The sequence below is a fragment of the Balaenoptera ricei genome, chromosome 7, assembly GCF_028023285.1.
Source record: "Balaenoptera ricei isolate mBalRic1 chromosome 7, mBalRic1.hap2, whole genome shotgun sequence".
Classification (NCBI taxonomy): domain Eukaryota; kingdom Metazoa; phylum Chordata; class Mammalia; order Artiodactyla; family Balaenopteridae; genus Balaenoptera; species Balaenoptera ricei.
Window position 1 is genome coordinate 90,412,014 of NC_082645.1, and position 20,434 is coordinate 90,432,447.

Here is a 20,434-nt window from a genome sequence, read left to right on the forward strand (position 1 = left end):
ACTATTTGTAGTGGGGAGGACCAGATTGTTTCATTTGTTTGTCTATAGCAAATTAATGCTTTTATAAAATACAAAATCATGTGCTTGGATATTGCAGCAATAAAAAATTGCTGTAAGAATTTTTTAAATGCTTACTCTTAATTTCTGTACTAACTTTGATGCAGGAAAAAACAGCTCATGGACCACATTGGTCTACAGACCACATTTTGCTCAGAAGCATAGAGAAAACTGGGGAAGAATGTTTCCTCCTGGCCAGAGTTTCGGTGTATGAAAAACTTGCCTAGCATTTTGAAACTTCTATTTGTGGAACTTTTGCTAGCTTTGACTTCTTTTACAAATGACATTCTTTTTCAAGCCCAGGGGAGTCTCTTTGCCCCCTAAACTCTCAGCTTTGAAGAATTACACAGGACAGTAATTAATAACAGGCACTGATTTTTGTGTATCTGTTATGAGGAGAAAACTGTGCTGGATGCTGGGATTATAGTAGTATGTAAGTTAGAGATGGCTCTGCCTTTGTAGCATTTAAGCGTATGATGCTAAGAGAGAAAATACATGTAGCTTGATTGATATGCCAGTGTATGTGCATGCCTGTGAATATGTAACGAACTTCTCATGTTCCAGTGAGGGTTGAGGGTATTTCCATTTTACGTAAGTGGTAGAGTTTGGATTTCAACCCAGTCTTTGTGACTTTAAATCTCACACATTTCCCATGGAATAGTTTCATTTGGGGGGGGTTGGGTGGGTGTAGGATTACCTTTATGTGGCCATGCACAGTCATACCTGGTATGCCTTCCTACATCAGCAGTTTGGAGGGGAACATCTGAGATGCAAAGAGCACGTAGGTCCCTTCTTCCACCTCTCTGGAAATATTTTCATTTAAAAGAAAAAGTAGTTTTACACATATTTAATGAGGACAGAAAAAGAGTAGCATTTTAGCTTATGTTGTAGAGTTAGAGTGAAATTTTCCTTGGTGTGGGGAGAGGTGTTCCTGGGGAGGCTGGACATTTGCCATGCTTTTTTGACCTGACAAGTGAGCTGGTTTTCCCACTGCTATAAGGGTCCCCTTTCTGAGCTTTGACTTCTTTTACAAAGAACTGCAATAGGCTTGCCCACAGGCACAGCCGTTTGTTGGGAGACCTGACTCCTTTCTCCAAACTGCCCCTGGCTTGCCTCCTCAAATCTTTGCTCAAATAGCACCCTTTTAAGTAAGGCATGACCTGACCACCTGTTCAAAACATAAGCCCTCTGGATTGTCCATCCTCCTCACCGTACTCTGTTTTTCTCTCCCATGTCTCTTATCACTTCTAAGATTCCGCTTAATTTACTTATTTATTATGTTGGTTAAATACTGTCTTCTCTCTTCAGTGAATATAAGCTTTACTCTTCCAAGGATGGGGGTTTTTCTCCTATAATTTGTTAATGGATGTTGCATAAAGGATTGCCTTTGACATGCAACTCTCAGTGTTTCTACTCTTCTCAGGCTGCCCTTGGCTTTATCAAAAGATCTAGGTCACATGATTAAACCTTTTGTTTGAGTGTAAATGAAATGGTTTTCTCTGTTACAGCAGGTCTTTTTATCCTCTTCTGTTACTCTTCTGTTTCTCATCTTTATTCCTATGACAAATATACAGTGGATGCCAAAAGTAGTCCTGGGTACTGGGGCTATGGGAGTGAAGAAGATGAGTGAGGTTTCTGTATCATGGAGCTTATGTTCTAGTTGGAGGAGACCAATAAATATTAACAAATAGTGAATAAACTAATCGTGCGTCATACTGGCAGTGAGGGCAGAGAATCAGCGTTAGATTGACTGTCATGAAGGTCATCCCTGAGCAGGGGATCCTTGAGCTTAGCTTTTCCTACTTCCTGTCTGTGCTTCCTGTGTTCTCTCTCTTAGCCACATCTGTGATCCATCTGTAGCATTCTGGAGGAATGACCCTGTTGGAGAAACAAAGCTAACAGTAGTGGGTAGTAGTAACCGAATACTTGTGAAAATCAGAGACCGGTAATTCTTCACCACTCCTATTGCTGCCATACTGCCATACATTTTACAAGCAGTGGTTGGAAATAAAGTTGATGAGGTCTTCATGTTTATCTTAAAGTTAACTTACTTTTAGAAACACTGCCAACAGTACCTCTTCTGATGTAAATTAAAATTTTCTATGTCTTAATTTCTTCAATGATGGAACATAAAACTTTGTGTTAGAGAGCTAGAGGATATGGCGGTTACTTGTAGACTACTTTAAACCTTCATTCATTCATATACATAAAGATGCACACACAATTGGCAGTATCCGACACGGGTATTCTTTGGAGTTATTGTAAAAGATGCTAGCATCATAGCCGCAGGGAAGTTTGGATTTAATTGGTTATATTAAGTAAAGCTTGAGTTGTATGAATTTGCATTCTCAGATTCTTATTAAACTTCATTTTGGGGCTTCCCTGGTGGCGCAGTGGTTAGGAATCCGCCTGCCAATGCAGGGGACACGGGTTTGAGCCCTGGTCCGGGAAGATCCCACATGCTGCGGAGCAGCTAAGCCCGTGCACCACAACTACTGAGCCTGCGCTCTAGAGCCTGCTAGCGACAATTACTGAGCCCGCGTGCCACAACTACTGAAGCCTGTGCTCCGCAACAACAGGAGCCACTGCGATGAGAAGGCCGCGCACCGCAACGAAGAGTAGCCCCTGCTCGCTGCAACTAGAGAAAGCCCGCGTGCAGCAACGAAGACCCAATGCAGCCAAAAAAATAATAAAATAAATATATTAAAAAATAAATTGTTAAAAAAAATTCATTTTGTAGCAGAATACTTTTTAGGGTTTTATAATGAAATAAATTCTTTAAAAAAATTATTTGTCCTTCTCTTTGGAGACCTGGCCACTTCCATTCTTTGGCTGTAGGCTTTGCATTCCTTTGGACCACACAAGCTTCTAAAACCTTGGCATCCAGGTCTTTGGACTATAAAATTTCATTTGAAAACAATTAATGGAAAACAGGATTTGAAAAATCAGCTGTTTTCTTTAAAATTATTTTGAAGCATTGTATTTCAGTGTTATTAAATTGTAATGGTTTAATGTTTTAAAAATCTTTCATACTGGGAATCTTTCAAAATAGATAATTCAATTAAAGGTGTAATTTTTGTTGATTTCAGACTTTAACATTTGATTTTCCTGATAAAACTTTTCATTTTATGATTACAGTGTATTTAATACTGAAGATTCACATAAGGAGTATACTTTTATGCATTTAACTCACTCTTAGATCCATAGGAAAAGGAAATTTCCATATTCTTATAAAGAGAGTATGCTGTGATGATGTAGGCAGCAGATTTGAAAATAATTAAAATTTGTCTTTTGTTTAAAAAAAATCTAGGTATCTGGAACTTCTTTCCTCATGAGTTTAGGTTAATCCCATGATGAAAAATGAACCTTTAATGTCTTTTATATAAAGAAAATTGCTGAGATTATGGTTACTTCACAAAGCTGAATGAAAAATGACATGGAGTGATTAATATTTAGTTGATACATGAACTAGCAAATGAAGTTTATGCCTTGATGCTTAAATATTTTTCTTTCTGCTTGAAAAGAATGAGTAATATTATCAAAACTTGGATTATGAGATAAAATTGAAAATTTCCCTTGGAATTGTGGTGCTCTTATATTGAGACTAATTTGTTGAGAATTGTATATCACAAGCCAACTACCTTCCTTGTGGCATGACTTTTGTATATCAAAGTCTGTTGATGCTCAAGTTCCACGTGTTAAATGGTGTGATACAGTTGGTCCTTCCATGTTTGCAAGTTCCACATCAGACTGCAATATAAAATTCTCAGGGTTTTTTTTTTTCTTTTTTCCTTTACCAGAATAATTCTTTTACTTTGGGGATGGAGGACCTTTTTCTTACATTTGTTTATAAATCAGTGAAATTTTAGGTTACACAGCAAGACACTAAAATAACTGACGCATTGGGATATTAAAGGTGTTTGGCTCATGGACTTCCTGCTTGGAGATGCACAATCACTGTGGAATTATGCTGAGCTACTGAAAACATTCTTCTGATATAGCAGAAATGTCTTCATTCAAGAAGTTTCTCTAGGTGTAGATTCAAAGACCTAAGGACCTTTGAATTTCTAGAAGCTGTTGGTTTGAGAGATGGAAGGGGTCTTCAGGATCACACAGTTCCCATTTGTTATCCTACAGCATCCTTGAGATAGGGCTATCTAGCCTTTGCTTGACTCCTTATGGGAATGGAGAGCTCACTATTTCATCGTACTCTACCAGGAATTTTAATAAGAATTTGAGAACGCAAATTTATACAACTCAAGCTTTACTTGATACAACCAATTAAATCCAGAATTTCTTGCTGCTATGATGTTGATGTCTTTTACAATAACTCCAAAGACTGTCTTTGACAGATACTATCAATTGTGTGTGCATCTTTATATGAATGAATGAAGAAGGTTTAAAGCATTCTACAAGTAACCGTCATAACCTCTAGCTCTTTCCTCTAGCACTCTGCTCTCGGATAGCTCTTTTTAGAAGCTCTTTCTTATGCTACGTCTCTTTTGTTTATGTAACTTTTTTGGAGCAGTACAGAACAAGTCAAATCTTTCTTGTATTGTATGTAACAGCCTTTGGATTTGATGAGAGTCTTATACAGTCATTTAAATTTCACAGATTCACCTGTAAAAGCTCAACCAAAGAAAAAGAGGGGGATACATTGAGTCATGTATCAATAGCTAATGTAACTTGTATGAGCAATGAGCACATATCCCAGAGGAAGCACAAAATGAGAGACTCAGCTACCACCTCTGTTGTTTCAGTTCACATGTGCTTATGGTAGTGAGTCTACCTGTGGCCTGAGTGTGATTCTAAATACTTAAGCATTTTCACAGAACATGATCTCCAACATAATCCAGATACTTTGGTGCTTAACTGAAAAGATGATAATATGCTCTAGTCCTGGATGAAAAATAAGTAGTATTAGACTTATTGAAAAGAGATAGGGAGATATCATATTGGAGACTAACCTGAAAGATTTTCAAAGATAATTTTAACCATAAGAGATTTTTGCCTTATTGAATATCAAGAGCCCAGTGCCTTGTAAACTGTGGTCCTACTATGTTTGAAATTGTGAAATTTTCCCCTTTGTTTAAACAAACCTAAATTATGTGTTATGATGAGGGAGCTGCTCTACTTCCACCCCCCATATGGGTGCTCTCCAGCTTGTTAATAATTATCTCAATAAATTTTGAAAAACTATTCTAAATGTGGGGTGACCACATTAGCGTAGGATGAGATTATTACCTGTTCTGTTCTGGACACAGTACCTCTATCACAGCCTGAGATACGGGTAACACTTCTCACTGACTTGTCACACTGTCAGTTCATTGAAGCCTGTGGTCCACTAAGCCACCTCTGTAGGTCTTAGAGGTTTTGAGTAACTGGTGGTCACTGAGTTGCCTGTTCTGTTGGTGGGGTAATCTGGCTTCCCCATCTGTGGGGACTCCTACATTTCTTTTATTTGCCTTAGGATTTGTTCTTTTACTTCTAAGGAAACTTGTTCTAAACAGCTTTTTAGTGATCTGCATTTGTTTATCTGTAGAGATGTCCTGTGTGAAGGGAACCACTGGGTATTTCAGTTTGAAAAAAGAAATCAGTTTTTGAAGCAAAAGGTTTCATTTTTATGTAAAGTTTTAGAAGTATAACACAAATACAGAAAAGTGTACAAATAAGTGTAGCCAGCATACACATCAAGAAATAGAATATTGCTCCAGAAGCCCCTTTGTGTATCTTTCACTGACTGCCCTTCTCCTCTTCATGGGTAACCAGTCTCCTGACTTCTAACACTGTGAATTAGTACAGCCTGTTTTTGAGCTTATTATACATGGAATTATATAGTATGTAATTTTTTTGGTATTAGTCTCTTTTTGATCAATGCTGTGTTGTGAGGTTCACCCATATTGTTGTGTAAAAAATTGTAGTTTGTTTATTCTTGTTGATGTTTAGTATTCCATTGCATGGACATGGTATTTGTCCATTCTACTGGTGATGAATATTTGCGTTATTTCCAGATTTTTAAGTATTAGGAATAATCCTGCTATGAATATTCTACTACGTGTCTTTTGGTAATTCTATATACTCAGTTCTTCTGGATACATACCTGGGAGTGGAATTACAAAGCTATGTGGATGTTTGTGTTCAGCTCTATGCAGTGTTCTGTTGTTCAGATACTGCCAGTATTTTCCAAAATAACTGTATAAATTTATACTTATATCGTCAGGGTCTGAGAATTCTGAGTGTCCCAAATCCTCACAATCCTAACCCTAACCTTATCAATTTGGGCAGGATCAAAATCTTCACACTTCTGAGTCTTTCAATCCATGAAACACTTCTTTAATTTTTCCTAATAATTTGTGTTTTAGCATAAGACGTTTTACACATTTTTGTTAGACTTATTCCTAAATATTTGATATTTTTGATGCTATTATAATTGTTGCCCTTAAAAAATTTTTGTTTTTCTTGCCTTGTTTAGTTAAAGGTTCACTTAGTTTGCTAAGAAGGTATTGTGAATTGGTGGTAAATATTCTCACCTGCTTGTGTTACATTCATTGTGGTGATCATATAATTTTTATCCTTATTCTCCCCTATTAATTTGGTGAATAACCTTGGTTGATTTTTGATTTTAAACCCCTCTTGCATTACTGGAATAAATCCCACTTGGTTATGATGTATTATCCTTTATAAACATCACTGAATTTGATTTACAAATGTTTTATTTAAGAGTTTTGGATATGTATCCATATGCAAATTTTTATAATTTTCTTGTAATGTCCTTGTAAGGTGTTGGTTATCAATATTATGCTGTCCTCATAAAATGAGATGGGGAAAGTTTCTTTTTTCTAGTTTTCAGAAGTGTTTTATAAGATCGACACTTTTTCTTCCTTAAACATTAGGAAGATTTTATCTGTGAAGTAATATGAGCCTGGTATTTTCTTTACGGGAAACTTTTAAGATAGTAGATTCATTTTTTAAATTGTTTTTAATTTATATTATTTTTTTCTTGAAGTAGATTTACAATACTGTGTTAGTTTCAGGTATACAGCAACGTGATTCAATTATACATATTTATGTTTTTCAGATTCTTTTCCATTATAGGTTACTACAAGATACTGAATATAGTTTCCTGTGCTGTACAGTAAATCCTTGTTTATCTATTTTATATATAATGGTGTGTATCTGTTGATCCCATAATGCTATTTTATCTCTCCCCTCCCACTTTCCCCTTTGGTAATCATAAGTTTATTTTCTATGACTGTGAGTCTATTTCTGTTCTGTAAATAAGTTCATTTGTATTATTTTTTAGGTTCCACATGTAAGCGATATCATATATTTGTCTTTCTCTGGTTTACTTCACTTAGTATGATAATGTCTAGGGTTATCCATTGTTGCTGCATATGGCAATATTTCATTCTTTTTTTATGGCTGAGTAGTAGTCCATTGTATACATATTCCACATATTTTTTGTCCATTCATCTGTCAGTGGACATTTAGGTTGCATCCATGTCTTGGCTATTGTAAATAGTGATGCCATGAACATTGGGGTACATGTATCTTTTTGAATTAGTTTTCATCTTTTCTGGATATATGCCCAGGAGTGGGATTGCTGGATCATATGGTAGCTCTCTTTTTAGGTTTTTAAGGAACCTCTGTACTGTTTTCCGTGTATATTTTCTCTTTTTATTGTCAGTTTTGGCAAGTTGTATTTTTCAAAGAATTTGTTTATTGTATATAAATTGTCAGTTTTAGAGGTCTAAAAGTTCTTACAGTATTGTCTTACTATCTGTGAGATCTATGATGATATTGTTTATCTTTTTCCTTCTTAATACTGGAAATTTATGTTTTCTCTTTCTTTATCAGTCTTGCTAGGTATTTATCAATTTTATCAAGGCATTTATAGAACCAACTTTGATTTATATTTGTTTTATATTTATTAACTGATTGATTATTTTGCTCATTATTTCCTTCTGTCTTTGCTGTTCTTTTCTAGCTTCTTGACTTTAGCTTTTCTGTTTTGCTAATATGTGCAGTAAAGGCTATAACTGTTCCATTGGGAACTGCTTTAGCTGCATCCCACATTTTTTGTTATTTTAATGATTTTTAAGTTATAAACTATTTTCTAACTGCATTTATTTTTTATCTATGTATTATTCATAACTTTATTTCTTAATTTCCAAACAGCCAGGCATTTTCAAGATCTCTTTCTGTAATTGATTCCACTATGATCAGAGATCATATTCTGAATGATTCCAGACTTCTGAAATTTGGTATACATTCCATGTGTACTTGTAAAGAATGTGTTTTCTAGTCTCTTGTGGTATAGTGTTTTGTATATATGTGATATAAATAAATGGGGTTACTTTGTTAATTGTGCTGTTCAGATGATTTATATTTTACTGACTTTTATTTCCTATCAAAAGTCTCCCACTGTGATTGTGAATTTGTGTATTTTTTAAATATCTGTCTATTTTTGCAGTATATGTATTGAAATTATGTTATTGGGTACATGCAGATTTAGAATTGTTTTCTTCCAGTTGGATTGATCCTTATATCATTAAGAAATGTCCCTCTTTACCTTTAGTAATATTTCTTAAAGTCTCCTTTATCTGATGTTAGTATGGCTATGTCAAGTTTCTGTTTGTAGGATCATAGATTTTTAAAACTAGAAATGAATTTACAGATTGATTGACTCACCTTCACTTTATATATAAATTGAAGTTTATAATTCTGTTGTTGAATTCACCAGGTATTATTACTTGCAGCCCAGCATAAAAACCCTTGGTCCCATTCTAGTTCTCCTGGATTCTTTGGAAACATACTTGATTAAAGTGGCATCAGCTCATATTCCTTTCCTAATCTTTCCTCATGTTTGTGCTTGATCTATCTCAGTAATGTGGAGGCCTGTTCTGAAGTCAGGGCCAGCTCATAATAAGCTCTGTAGTCAGTACTGCTCTTTCTTGCTTAATTCTTTCCTTTCAGGTGTCAGTACTGCTCTGCTAGGTTTTGCTCAGGCATCATTTTTGGGAACTCTTCTTCCCTACACTGTCTGTGGTTGGTTATTCAGAGACTCCTGCTCTCTGCCTGTCCCAGTAGTCTCCAGGCCTGCTCTGACTGCTCTGTTTCCTGGGTGCATTCTGGGGCATCTGGTTCTCTTTTGGTCTGGGGTAGAAGGGAGAGTAACCCCAGAGGATTATGATAGAAGTAGTTAGTTAAAATGTGCATGCACATAAAAACTTCATAATTCTCTATCCAACCTCTGACACCTCAAGCTCCCTTTCTACTCTTTTTTTCCCACTGCTTCCCAAACCTTTGATTTCATGATTATGAGCAGTTATGCTCTGAAGCTTCTCTCACTTGTGAAACACTGGGCACACTAACACAAAGGCTTTGGGGCCTTCCGTTATTGCCCCTTTGTGTCCTCTACACTTTGACCTCCGTGTGGTGCCCTATGCAGAGGGCCATAGAGCCTCCAGGTTCACTAATGATGAAGCAACAGAGGCCCAGAGTAATGATGACTTGCGTGGATCCATATACTTAGTAGATAGGAATGGATCTGATCCCCTTCTTGGGTAATTATGCTTTTTGTTAAGTTCTTTAATCTAAAAGATTTTCTGTGTTTAAAAAATGCACCTTGGCTCTGCTGTCTAGTAAGCATTTGACCTTCAGTAAGTCAGTTCACCTACTCATGCCTTGTTTTCCTCATCTGTAAAATGGATTGATAACTATTTGATGAGGCTGTTGGAAGATAAACGAGTTAACCGTATAAAACATGCAGTACCTATTGCACCTGGCCTATAGTAGGCACTAAAACAAATGATCTGCTATAATGATGAAGATAATGATGAAAATGGTGAAATCTCATTTTATGGATACATTCCACCAAATTCATGAAGTTAAATTCTACAAGGAAAATTCTAATTTTTCTATTAAATTCCACTTTATAATTAATCTTGTGTTCCAGTGGGTAAGATTTTTCTTGTGAAAACATGAAGCCACCAAGAACCTAGTTACATTATTGAGCACTATAAACACAGCCCACTCATAAACACAGCCTTTCTCCACCTTTTGGCTTTTCCTTCACAGCACTCTCCTCCTCACTTTGGGACCTTGCTGCCACGCAGGCTATTTTTCTCTTGTACCAGAGGCATTTTGCTGAGAAACCCTCTCTTGATCATTGACATAATCTCAGTGCTTGGTAGTCACAACATTGTAGTATTTGGCTTTCCAGTCTACTCCTCTATGTATTGCAGATGGAAAATTACTGTTCTTTGAAACTTTGGGTACTATACATTTTCTAGGGTATGGGGTCAAATTTTATGTCATCTGCCCACAGTGAAAGATATTTGTTGCTGTTAATATTAATACCTGTTTGGAACAATTTCTACGTTGATCATTAAAAGTACCCTGTAACTGTCTTCTTTCCATAGTGCATACTTTTTTTTTCCATTTTCCAATTCATCCTTGTAGACTATTTTTAATTTTCAAATTCCAGTAGGGTTTAAGTTAACTGTGCATTACTTAAAAAATGGATAAGATACTATCAGAAGTGGAGGAAACATAATGTATATTATGTTATTTTTCAATACTTAAATGATCTAGGAGTGTAATACGATTTATCGCATAGCGTACACACTTTAGATATTTTTAAAATAATTTAAAAGTTATGCATATTATAGATATTTGTACAATATAAAGGTAGATTAAATGTCACTATTATGAAAAATAGAGTAAACTTTTCCAAGTGATTAATTGGGTGAACCAAGACATATATGTAAACATCTTTCCATGTTTGATCAGTTTTATTCATGGTGGTAATAAAACCAAGTAAATTAAATGCAAAATGTTGACTGTGATGTAATGGTTGAAATTTTTACATGCATAAAGGAGTCAGGGTAAATTTATGGTCTTATGATGGCTTGTTGGCTGCTAATATTGTGTATACTTTCTTAAAGTGATATATAGCACCATGGCCAAAATGCCATGGGGACAAAATCACAGTTGGTACATACTGTGTTGATTTACCTCTCTTGATGTGTGAAATATTAACTCTGAGACTGCTTTCATACAGCTCGTCAGTTTTTGTTCAGTGTTAGATGCGTGCTTGTCATTGGCCTACTCTTTCCTTTGATAAAGCCATTTGATACATTCCAGTGTAGAACAGAGTTAAAATTGCAAAGAGTCTTTTTATGTTCTGGCACCATGTAGTTCACTTAAAATTTTTTTTCAGATTGAATTTGAATATATGATTCCAAAATGTATCAGATTACTTTTTCACTTGATTATAAGTTTGTAAAACTTAAGTTCTGTACTCTTTTGAATCAAAACTGGAGATAAATATCTTAGTTTCAACTCCTGTGCCTGATTTTCCAGGTCTTAGATCCTACAAGTGTGTGTGAGGGAGGAATGCTATGTGACTTAACAACACATCTTGCTGCCACTTGTCTGCTGTTCCCTTTGCCACTGATCAGACCCTGTCCCCCGCTATTTCCTGAGTTTCCCTAGTTTAAATCTGAGTCTTTGGTTTTCATCTCTCTGGGCAGGAAGAGAGGTATACCTTATACCGCAGTTGTTGGGGGTTTACCTTAGTCTCAGGTGATAAAATCTGCTTTTCCAAACAGTATGAGAAGAAAGCAGACAACTTGATGTCTGATTTAAAAAATTGAATATAAAAAAAGCACACTGTTTACAATACATCACCTTTCATAAACATGGTTAAAATTAACAGATTTCATCTATAGAGCTGTAATATATCAGAACCCAACTCAGTGGAAGTAATGGAAATTAATGAAATGGAACACTAGGTAAGAAGAATTTTTTATAAGGAAAAATGCAATATTCTATAGGTTTCAGCCAGAAATCCTGCGTAGATTTGGAGAAGTACATTGCTTATAGCATGGCCAGACTAAAAAAGATAACAATTCCCAAAGATTGTGGGGGCAGTTTTATTTTGCTCTCTTTTCTGTATATTCCAGTGGCCTTTACATATAGTGTTTTGTCTACCAGAGTATCTTCACTATTTAGAATCTAGTCTGTTGTACTTAGCTTACCTTTTATAGCACAATTATCCTTGTGTTGGCAAAGCTCTTTTTTTTTTTTAACTTTTTTTTTGGGGGGGGTTATTTATTTAGTTATTTAGTTATTATTTATGGCTGTGTTGGGTCTTCGTTTCTGTGCGAGGGCTTTCTCTAGTTGCGGCAAGTGGGGGCCACTCTTCATCGCGGTGCGCGGGCCTCTCTTGTTGCGGAGCACAGGCTCCAGACGCGCAGGCTCAGTAATTGTGGCTCACGGGCCTAGTTGCTCTGCGGCATGTGGGATCTTCCCAGACCAGGGCTCGAACCCGTGTCCCCTGCATTGGCAGGCAGATTCTCAACCACTGCGCCACCAGGGAAGCCCCGGCAAAGCTCTTTGATGAAAGAATCTGAGCTATGGATGCTTTTCTTACTTGGTTGTATAGTCACTGCTTATATCTTTGTGATGTCTATGTAGGCAAAATAGACTTGGGCTGTTTCCTAATAAATCATTAGTGTTTCCACCTATAAGCCTAGTATTAGAAGCAAAATAAGTTCCTTTCATTCTATTTGGAATCTTAGAGCTCTTTAGATGCTCTATAGAAAATTTAATTTTGAAATGTTGAAAGATTACCTAAGGAGGATTCCTTCAGATTTTTTAACCCTATCACTTTATCAAGTTGATTACTGAAAAGCTATGTACTTGAGCCGCATATCAGTAGCCCTCCGAATAGTTGCTTTAAAAGAATTATTATCGATGAATTGGGAGATTGGGATTGACATATATACACTAATATGTATAAAATGGATAACTAATAAGAACCTGCTGTATAAAAAAATAAATACAATAAAATTTTAAAAAAAGAATTATTATTTAATAGTATGTCCTTGTCTTTTACTGGGGGACAGCTACAGAGAAGGCTAAATAGCAACCATTTCTATTAGTTTTTCTAAAATTGCAATTGAATTTTGAGGGTTATGTTAGGGCTTACCCTTTACAAAGATTCATGTAGTAAAGGTTTAGAGCTTTATCCCAGGAAAACTGTTATGTCTTCTCACAAACTGGTATCTATTCCTATAGTGGATACTGGGTGCTCATAGCTCAAAAGTTTCCCACATTGAGGGACTTTCTAAGCATCACAGAACCAAATTGATTATAGCTTGGGTATTCTGGTAAAAACTATACTAATGTTTTTCTTCATTCATTGATTCATGTTCTTATTGTCATAATGGCTCACTTTCATATCTTTTCCAGAAATAGGCAGTATATAAGCAGCTGAACTGGATCAGAGCAGAGTATCTAGCTACATATCAAATTTTGAGAAAGTAATTCCTTTCCTTAAGCTTTACACTCCTAAGCAATTTTTAAAAAGCAGTACTTGGAAATCTCCTAAATCACTACCCCAATTCAATGACGCCCCCCCCCACCCTCCACCCCGGTTTGACTGTGAACATTGTTCTAGTTGCTGCCGTGCTTCAGGGAGAAATCAATGCTGGAGTTCTTGCTCCAGATGTCATTGCCAATCTTAGAGTTGAGAATTATGTGCACAGCACAGAGATAAAAAGAGTTGAAGAGGATGTTGGTCCTCTCATTGCATTTGTATATCCGAGGTGATAGCTATTACCATCACAGATTTCTGCCTTTTGATTTTTTTCCTACCGCTTTAGGAATCTGTTTGAATTTCTAATCCCCAATTTCAGAAAGTACCCTTGAGAAGATCTTTCTTTATCCAGATTATTCTTGGGATTACCTAAAGTGAAGGTTATTCAAAATTCCTTGAATATGCTTTACAAATGGCTGGGGTAATTTTTTTCCATTGCAGTTTATCTTCCAGGAAAACTGATAAAATATGTATACATTGATTTACTGACTTAAGTTAAACAGGATAAACATGCCACGAACTTATCCCAATAAACAGATAACATTTGTTTTAGGTGTTTAAAACTTTTATTATTGCTAGAGCATATTTTTAAGGAGTCTATTTTTAAAATTAAAATGTATTTTACATTTTAAAAAAAGTTTTAGTCATGAAACTTCTTGGTTGTTCTACCACAGGATCCTGGGTACTGGGTGAAGATTCATCACTTAGAATACACAGATGGAGGAATCCTGGATCCAGATGATGTCTTGGCAGATGTCGTTGAAGACAAAGATAAGGTAGATGACTCTAAAAATGTTCTTCTTTGTTTTCCTCTATAGAGCCACATGTTTTTCCAGAGATTGAGATCCTTAACAAACTCATGTGTCAATTATTGTTAAAAGATACCATCTGTTCGAGTTTTACCTAGACAGCCCATAAATCACAGTTCATCATCAGATGCTGGGAAAAACTTTGTCAAGGTTTGGGAGTCTGTTCATGGTGGCCTAATTAGCAGACACTTCATTCCCAAGAGTTCCTGATACGCCTCAGTAAATTAGTGTCAGGCTCTGAAGCTGTTGGAGTTCTCATTGTCATCGTTGGCTCTGGAGTTTATTCTTGGCCCATTAATATTCAACTTCATGCCTGAGATTTGAATGTGTTTCAAAGGAGAGTATACAATGGGGAGCAAAGTCTTGTGAAGAACTGTGGTGAAGATTTTCCTTAAAGTAGCTGGCAAGCAGCTATCTTGAGTGGTAGTTTTTGTTTTTATTGCTACAGTGAAAAACGCTGACTTGAATATTTCAAAAAGTTTGAACATGTTTTGCCACTTACTTGTGAATAATCCCATTGCAATTACCTTGTTTTAATGGCATTAGTCTTATGCTAAACTGAAAAAGGTGTAAAACTAAACTCTTCAGATGCAATACACTGGTTTATGCTGTTGAGATACATCGTTTTTTACTGCATCTGTGTTGGGCTCTCTGATCAATGGCTAATGTGTTCTCCAGAATTGAACCGCAGCTTTCCCTGAAAGATCCTTGCTTCTAAGTTTCTTCTGCTGTGCCTCCTTAAGCTCTTAGTACTAGGCTAATTTAAGTCTGTAAACATGTTTCTCCGTATTTTTATGCGATCTCGGGGCAGTGGGGTAGGGGTATTTGTATGTTTTAATCAACTGGATTGGAATATATATAACTGCTTTATTGAACTTAGATAAAATTTGCGTTTTTCCTTTCCCATAAGATCTTTTTGGACCGTTGAAATTTACATTAGTCTTTGCAGACATTCTATACATTTATTTTCCCTGTTTTCTGTTGGAATTCAACTCTCATTTGCTTTGCATTTTAATTAGCCATTTCAGAAGGAACTTATCTCCCTAAATAGATTGTAAGCTCCTAGAGGACACAGACTGGGAGATATTAATTCCTTTTTGATCCTTGTATTATTAATAATATCTGGTACAATATTTTATCCAAACTCGATTCTCAAAGAACACTTGAGTTAGAGCAAAAAAAGAAAGCTTTCCTCTCTACAGTTGATTCTTGCTGTTTGTGATTTTGATGCACACTTCTTATTTTTTGGTCTCATGGTAAATAATAATGTAGTATTTACCTTCATAACACAAGAGGAGGACTTTCACTTCTGTTTTCCCTTTTTTACTTTTTTCTTCTCTACAGCTACCTTCTTCCTTAGAAATACTCTAGGTATGTGGGTTGTTTATTAATGAAGAAGGTCTTCCCATCTCCAATGTCACTGAAGTCCAGTGTATTAAAATGAAAAGCTGAAATGTGGCAGGTTTAAGAAGGGCCAGAAGAAAATGTCTTACCCCAGCCTCATCCAAGAGCTCATTACAGAATGGATGATTCCATGAACAGTGCCCAGGGAAATCATTTGTCCTATAGAGAATTATTTTTAACTATCTTGGCATTGTACTTTGTAACCATAATTCATTTACTAGACACAGAAACAGCTTTATTATGTATAACCTTTTTTAAAAGGACTTCACCACCATTACTAAATAAGGTAGAAAAGTGAGATAATCAGTTAAAATCCTAGCAAAGAATTAGTACTATTTGGGTACAGGTTTACCCATTCCTTTAATCTACTTTAACACAGCTACATGAAGCCTAATTGGTATTGTTCTGCAGAGTTGATAAGAATTTACACTTTTGATATTGCCAGAAATAATTGTATTCCCATTTTTAACTTTTTTAAAATAACGTAAGTGAAAAAGACAGCATTACTTATTTATTTATTTTTTTCTGACATTCTCTCTGCAGTCTTAATTTCCTTATAGTCCATTTGTCTAGTGTGGAAAGAAGTTTCTGCCAGCCTTCTTAACCTTTTTTGTCATTTTAGATTAAGCAGTAATTATATATGATGCTTGTGGTTGTTTAGTGGCATTTCAAACTCTCCCAAGATCCTTTGAGATAGTAATGAGCTTGGATAAAACTACAATTCTCCTCTTTTTCAAATTGGTTACCTAATCATCTCTTACATTTAGAATATATGGAGAAGGAAGTGCAAAGAGACGTGGGTGAATGTACGTAATCCTTGTGCTAAAGCTCACGTACCTCAGCTCTAGGAAAGACTCTGACTGCAGTTGAGAAATGCCATTAGGAACCACTGAAGGCCTAGCTGGAAAGGATGAGGCAGGAAAAACAGAAACTTAGAATCGGAAAGCAGTGTAGGCTGAAGCCGTTTATGTAGTGTATGAAAAAGCCAACCAGTACACTTCAGTAGAGACTGAAGTTAGAAGTTAGATGGTATTCTACTTAAAAATCAGACAAGGGGCTAATAGATTTTAATTGATTTTCTAAAGAAATGACTCTCAAAATTTCTGGTACTGGAAGTGGTTTGTCTTTGGTCTTCTGTTATTCCTTTGGCCAACACAGTGCATAATGCATATGTGGTGTCTCTTTGGGCAGGTTTTGTTTTATTTTAACTGGATTTCCCATTAGAGCCCCTTCACAGGAGAAACAAGTTTTTGCCATGTTGCACTATTTCTAGCCTGTATTTTGCCAAAATATTACTGGAGCAGCTTTGGCATTTTGCATCTTATGATAACTAGTATTTGTGCAAAATGTTGTGCTAAAACTTAACTATTTGTGACCGTCATTCTCAAGTTTCTTCAGGTTTATGTATCAGTGTGCTTCAAGTTCTATGGGATAACTAGGAATTTACAACTTTACATGCATGTCTCTTCTCTGGATGCTCAAGGCTACTGACTTAGTTCACCCAATAATGACTTAACGTTTCATTGAACGCTGACAGTGGCCCAGAATGTCTCTGGCACTTACATATTCTATTTTACTTTAGAGCAACTCTGCAGGCAAGAGCTATGTATGATCCCCATTTTTAATTTCTGAGAACACAGAAATTGAAAGTCACTTGCCGAAGATCACACAGGTAGTAAGTGGCAGATTCAGCCTCTGGAACCTAGAATTTAAATTTTCACACCCTATTTTGTTCTTCTGCAATACGCCAAGGCAGTGTGTTGGATGTTTGTATGTGTGATTTCTAATTATGAAAATTCATCAATCATAAATAAGCAGGAATTTGCTTTTACACAGTTACCACCATAGTTAAGAAAAGATATGTAATAGGACTATGGAGAATAACAAAATTAATTCAGAACTAGTATGCTATGCATGTATGGTTAACTCCAGCTCTCTGTGCCTGCAGCCTTCATCTAATTTACTGCAAAGGCCTGCCAGTTCTACCCCTGTAGCTTTCTTCTGTAGCTCCTTTTCCAGGATCTGGATTACAGGTACAGTTTAATTCCAAATGGGCTAGTAGAATACGTTTGGAGTCTAACCGTTATGTGCATTTTCACAAATATAGTGTGCACTATATGCAGGACACTATATTCTGTGCTATTTGCGGTAGGGAGGGCCCCCAAAGATGTTCTAATTAGACATTGACATCCTAATGCTCAGAACCTGTGAGTATCTATATTACATAGCAAAGGGTCTTTGAAGATGTAATTAAGTGAAAGACCTGAAAATGAGGAGATTATCTTGGATTATTTACATGTAAACACAAGGATCCTTATAAATAAAAGAGGAAGGCAGGAGAGTCAGAGTTAGAGACATACAGTGTGAGAAAGTATCAACTGGCCAATGCTGGCTTTGAAAATGCAGCCAAAGAATGTAGGCAGCTTCTGGAAGCTGGAAAAGGGAAGGGAACAGCTTCTCCTGTAGTCAGAGCACAGCCCTGCTGACACCTTGATTTTAGCCCAATGAGAGCCATTTCAGACTTCTCACCTCCAGAACTGTAAGATAAATTTGCCTTGTTTGAATTCAATAAGTTTGAGGGGATTTTTGTTATAGCAGCAATGGGACGGTAATACACTGTCTCTTATCCTATTTTAAACTTTTAAAGTGATGATGGTCTTCTCAAGTTTAATACTAACTCAGCTTTTAAGATCCTGTAGGACAAGGAAAATATACTTCAGATCAGTTGATTGCGCTTTGCATTCCTTCCAAAATCTATCACAAATTTATTCTTAATTTATTGGATGAGCCTTCACTCTTTGGGGCCCTGGATGTTAAACATTTTGGTAGTTAGGCTATTGTCTTTCTTGTATGGCAGTCATTTCAGTGCCATACCCAAGAGCTGCGTAATACTCCATCAGTTTCTCATTGCAGTATGTAAAGGCCCTAAGAAATCTAAAGACTGATGCTTAATAAGCCACTGCAACGCTTAATGTTCACTCATATTTTTTGAGTGTGAGAACCTCTGAATATTGAACTTTTTTTTTTTTTTTAAACTTTGTTCTCATAGAATTTTTTTTTTCTTTTTAAATTTATTTATTTATTTATTTTTGGCTCTGTTGGGTCTTCGTTTCTGTGCGAGGGCTTTCTCCGGTTGCGACGAGCGGGGGCCACTCTTCATCGCGGTGCGCGGGCCTCTCACTATCGCAGCCTCTCCCGTTGCGGAGCACAGGCTCCAGACGCGCAGGCTCAGTAGCTGTGGCTCACGGGCCCAGTTGCTCCGCGGCATGTGGGATCTTCCCAGACCAGGGCTCGAACCCGTGTGCCCTGCATTGGCAGGCAGACTCTCAACCACTGCGCCACCAGCGAAGCCCTGAGCTTTTTAAATGATTGTTTTCCTAGTTAATTGTCTTTATTATTTCTTGAGTTGGTTGTAGAACACAATTGCGATACAATACTGAAATATGGCAATGTATAACTTTTATTATGTAAACTGGATTACTGCCATGGTTTTATTAAATATACAAAAGTAAAATTATGTGGTAAAGTGCATAGGGAGAATGTTTCTATCTTTGACTCTCATAGGGGTTCATTTTGGAGAGATGCCAGTGGTTTTCCTGGACTCTAGCGAGGGCGGGTTGGCCCCCTGGGTCACCTGTGAAATCTGGTCCTCAGATATTACAGTTTCAGTTCAGCTTTATCCCCTATTAGTTATGTGTGCTTGGGCATGTTTCTTCACTCTTGATTTACCCATTTGTAAAATGGACATAAGTTAGTTTTACAGGGTCAGTGTAGGAAAACTACATAAACTATAAACACTTTTAAGTCCAGTATGGTATATGGTTAAGCACTCAAATGTTAACTGTTACATCAATAATAATATTTTGATAGTGTGATTAGTGCGGTTTTTACCTGTGTGTTTTGATTTAACCATTAAATGTTTAAAATTTAAATACCATAATATCAAACTATTTTATAGTACATTTTAACTTTTTTTAAAAACCTTAAATTTGTTTAAATGTTATTACATTGTTTAATAGTTTTATAGGAAGATATGATGATAAAACATTTAGAATAATATCTGAGAAATGAAAGTGCCAATATGACTAATTTTAAAATGAGAATGCTTTTATCAGGACATATTGTTTGATAATACAAGAAGCATTCAGGGATCTAATGTGGTTTTGAACTGGAGACTGGTTTGCACAGTGAACTAGTGACCTAAAACCAGACACTCAGTCCTTAAGCCCACATTGTTTTCTGAGAACACTCTGTTGCCCTCTTGTGGAGTCCCCAGCTACCTAGAAACCAGCTCACAGGACATACTTCCTGATGATGTATTTTTACTGTATTTTTAGTACAAGCCACAGACACAGTCGTGGATAGTACAATCAGGGTTTATATTTCAACTAGTGGTTGTCATTTCTTCATGGTCACCAACCATACTGATGATTACGTATGCTTTTGTAAGTTTTAGAATGGCTAAAGCAAAATCTTTGCATTTGTAAAACTGGTTTTGTTTAAACTTCTTCCCGTCTTCCTGTTCACTGGTTGCAAGGTTACTGGCTAGTGGTAATAAAGTATATGACTTTTTCAGTATGTAGTTGAACAATTTGAGATGTATTGAGTTTTGCTGGGGATAGGGGATTCTAAATTAGACTCCTTAAAAAAAAAAGTCCTATATTAATTACTTCATTTTTCAGTCCTAATTTTGCCTGTTAAAATCCCATTTCAAGGAGAAACACCTATTGCAAGCCCTTGATTTTTAACAAGTCAGAATATGGTATTTTGGGGTTGT

At 36.2% G+C, this 20,434-nt stretch overlaps 1 protein-coding gene across 2 annotated transcripts in view; it reads left to right on the forward strand.

Annotated features, from left to right (window-relative positions):
• The window catches only part of PARD3B (par-3 family cell polarity regulator beta), a 1,037,929-nt gene that overhangs the window by 119,704 nt on the left and 897,791 nt on the right, over nt 1-20,434 (forward strand). For both annotated transcript variants that reach the window (XM_059928520.1, XM_059928522.1), the window contains exon 2: nt 14,119-14,220. In XM_059928520.1, the coding sequence (XP_059784503.1) occupies nt 14,119-14,220 (102 nt within the window). The remainder of the gene's footprint in view (nt 1-14,118; nt 14,221-20,434) is intronic.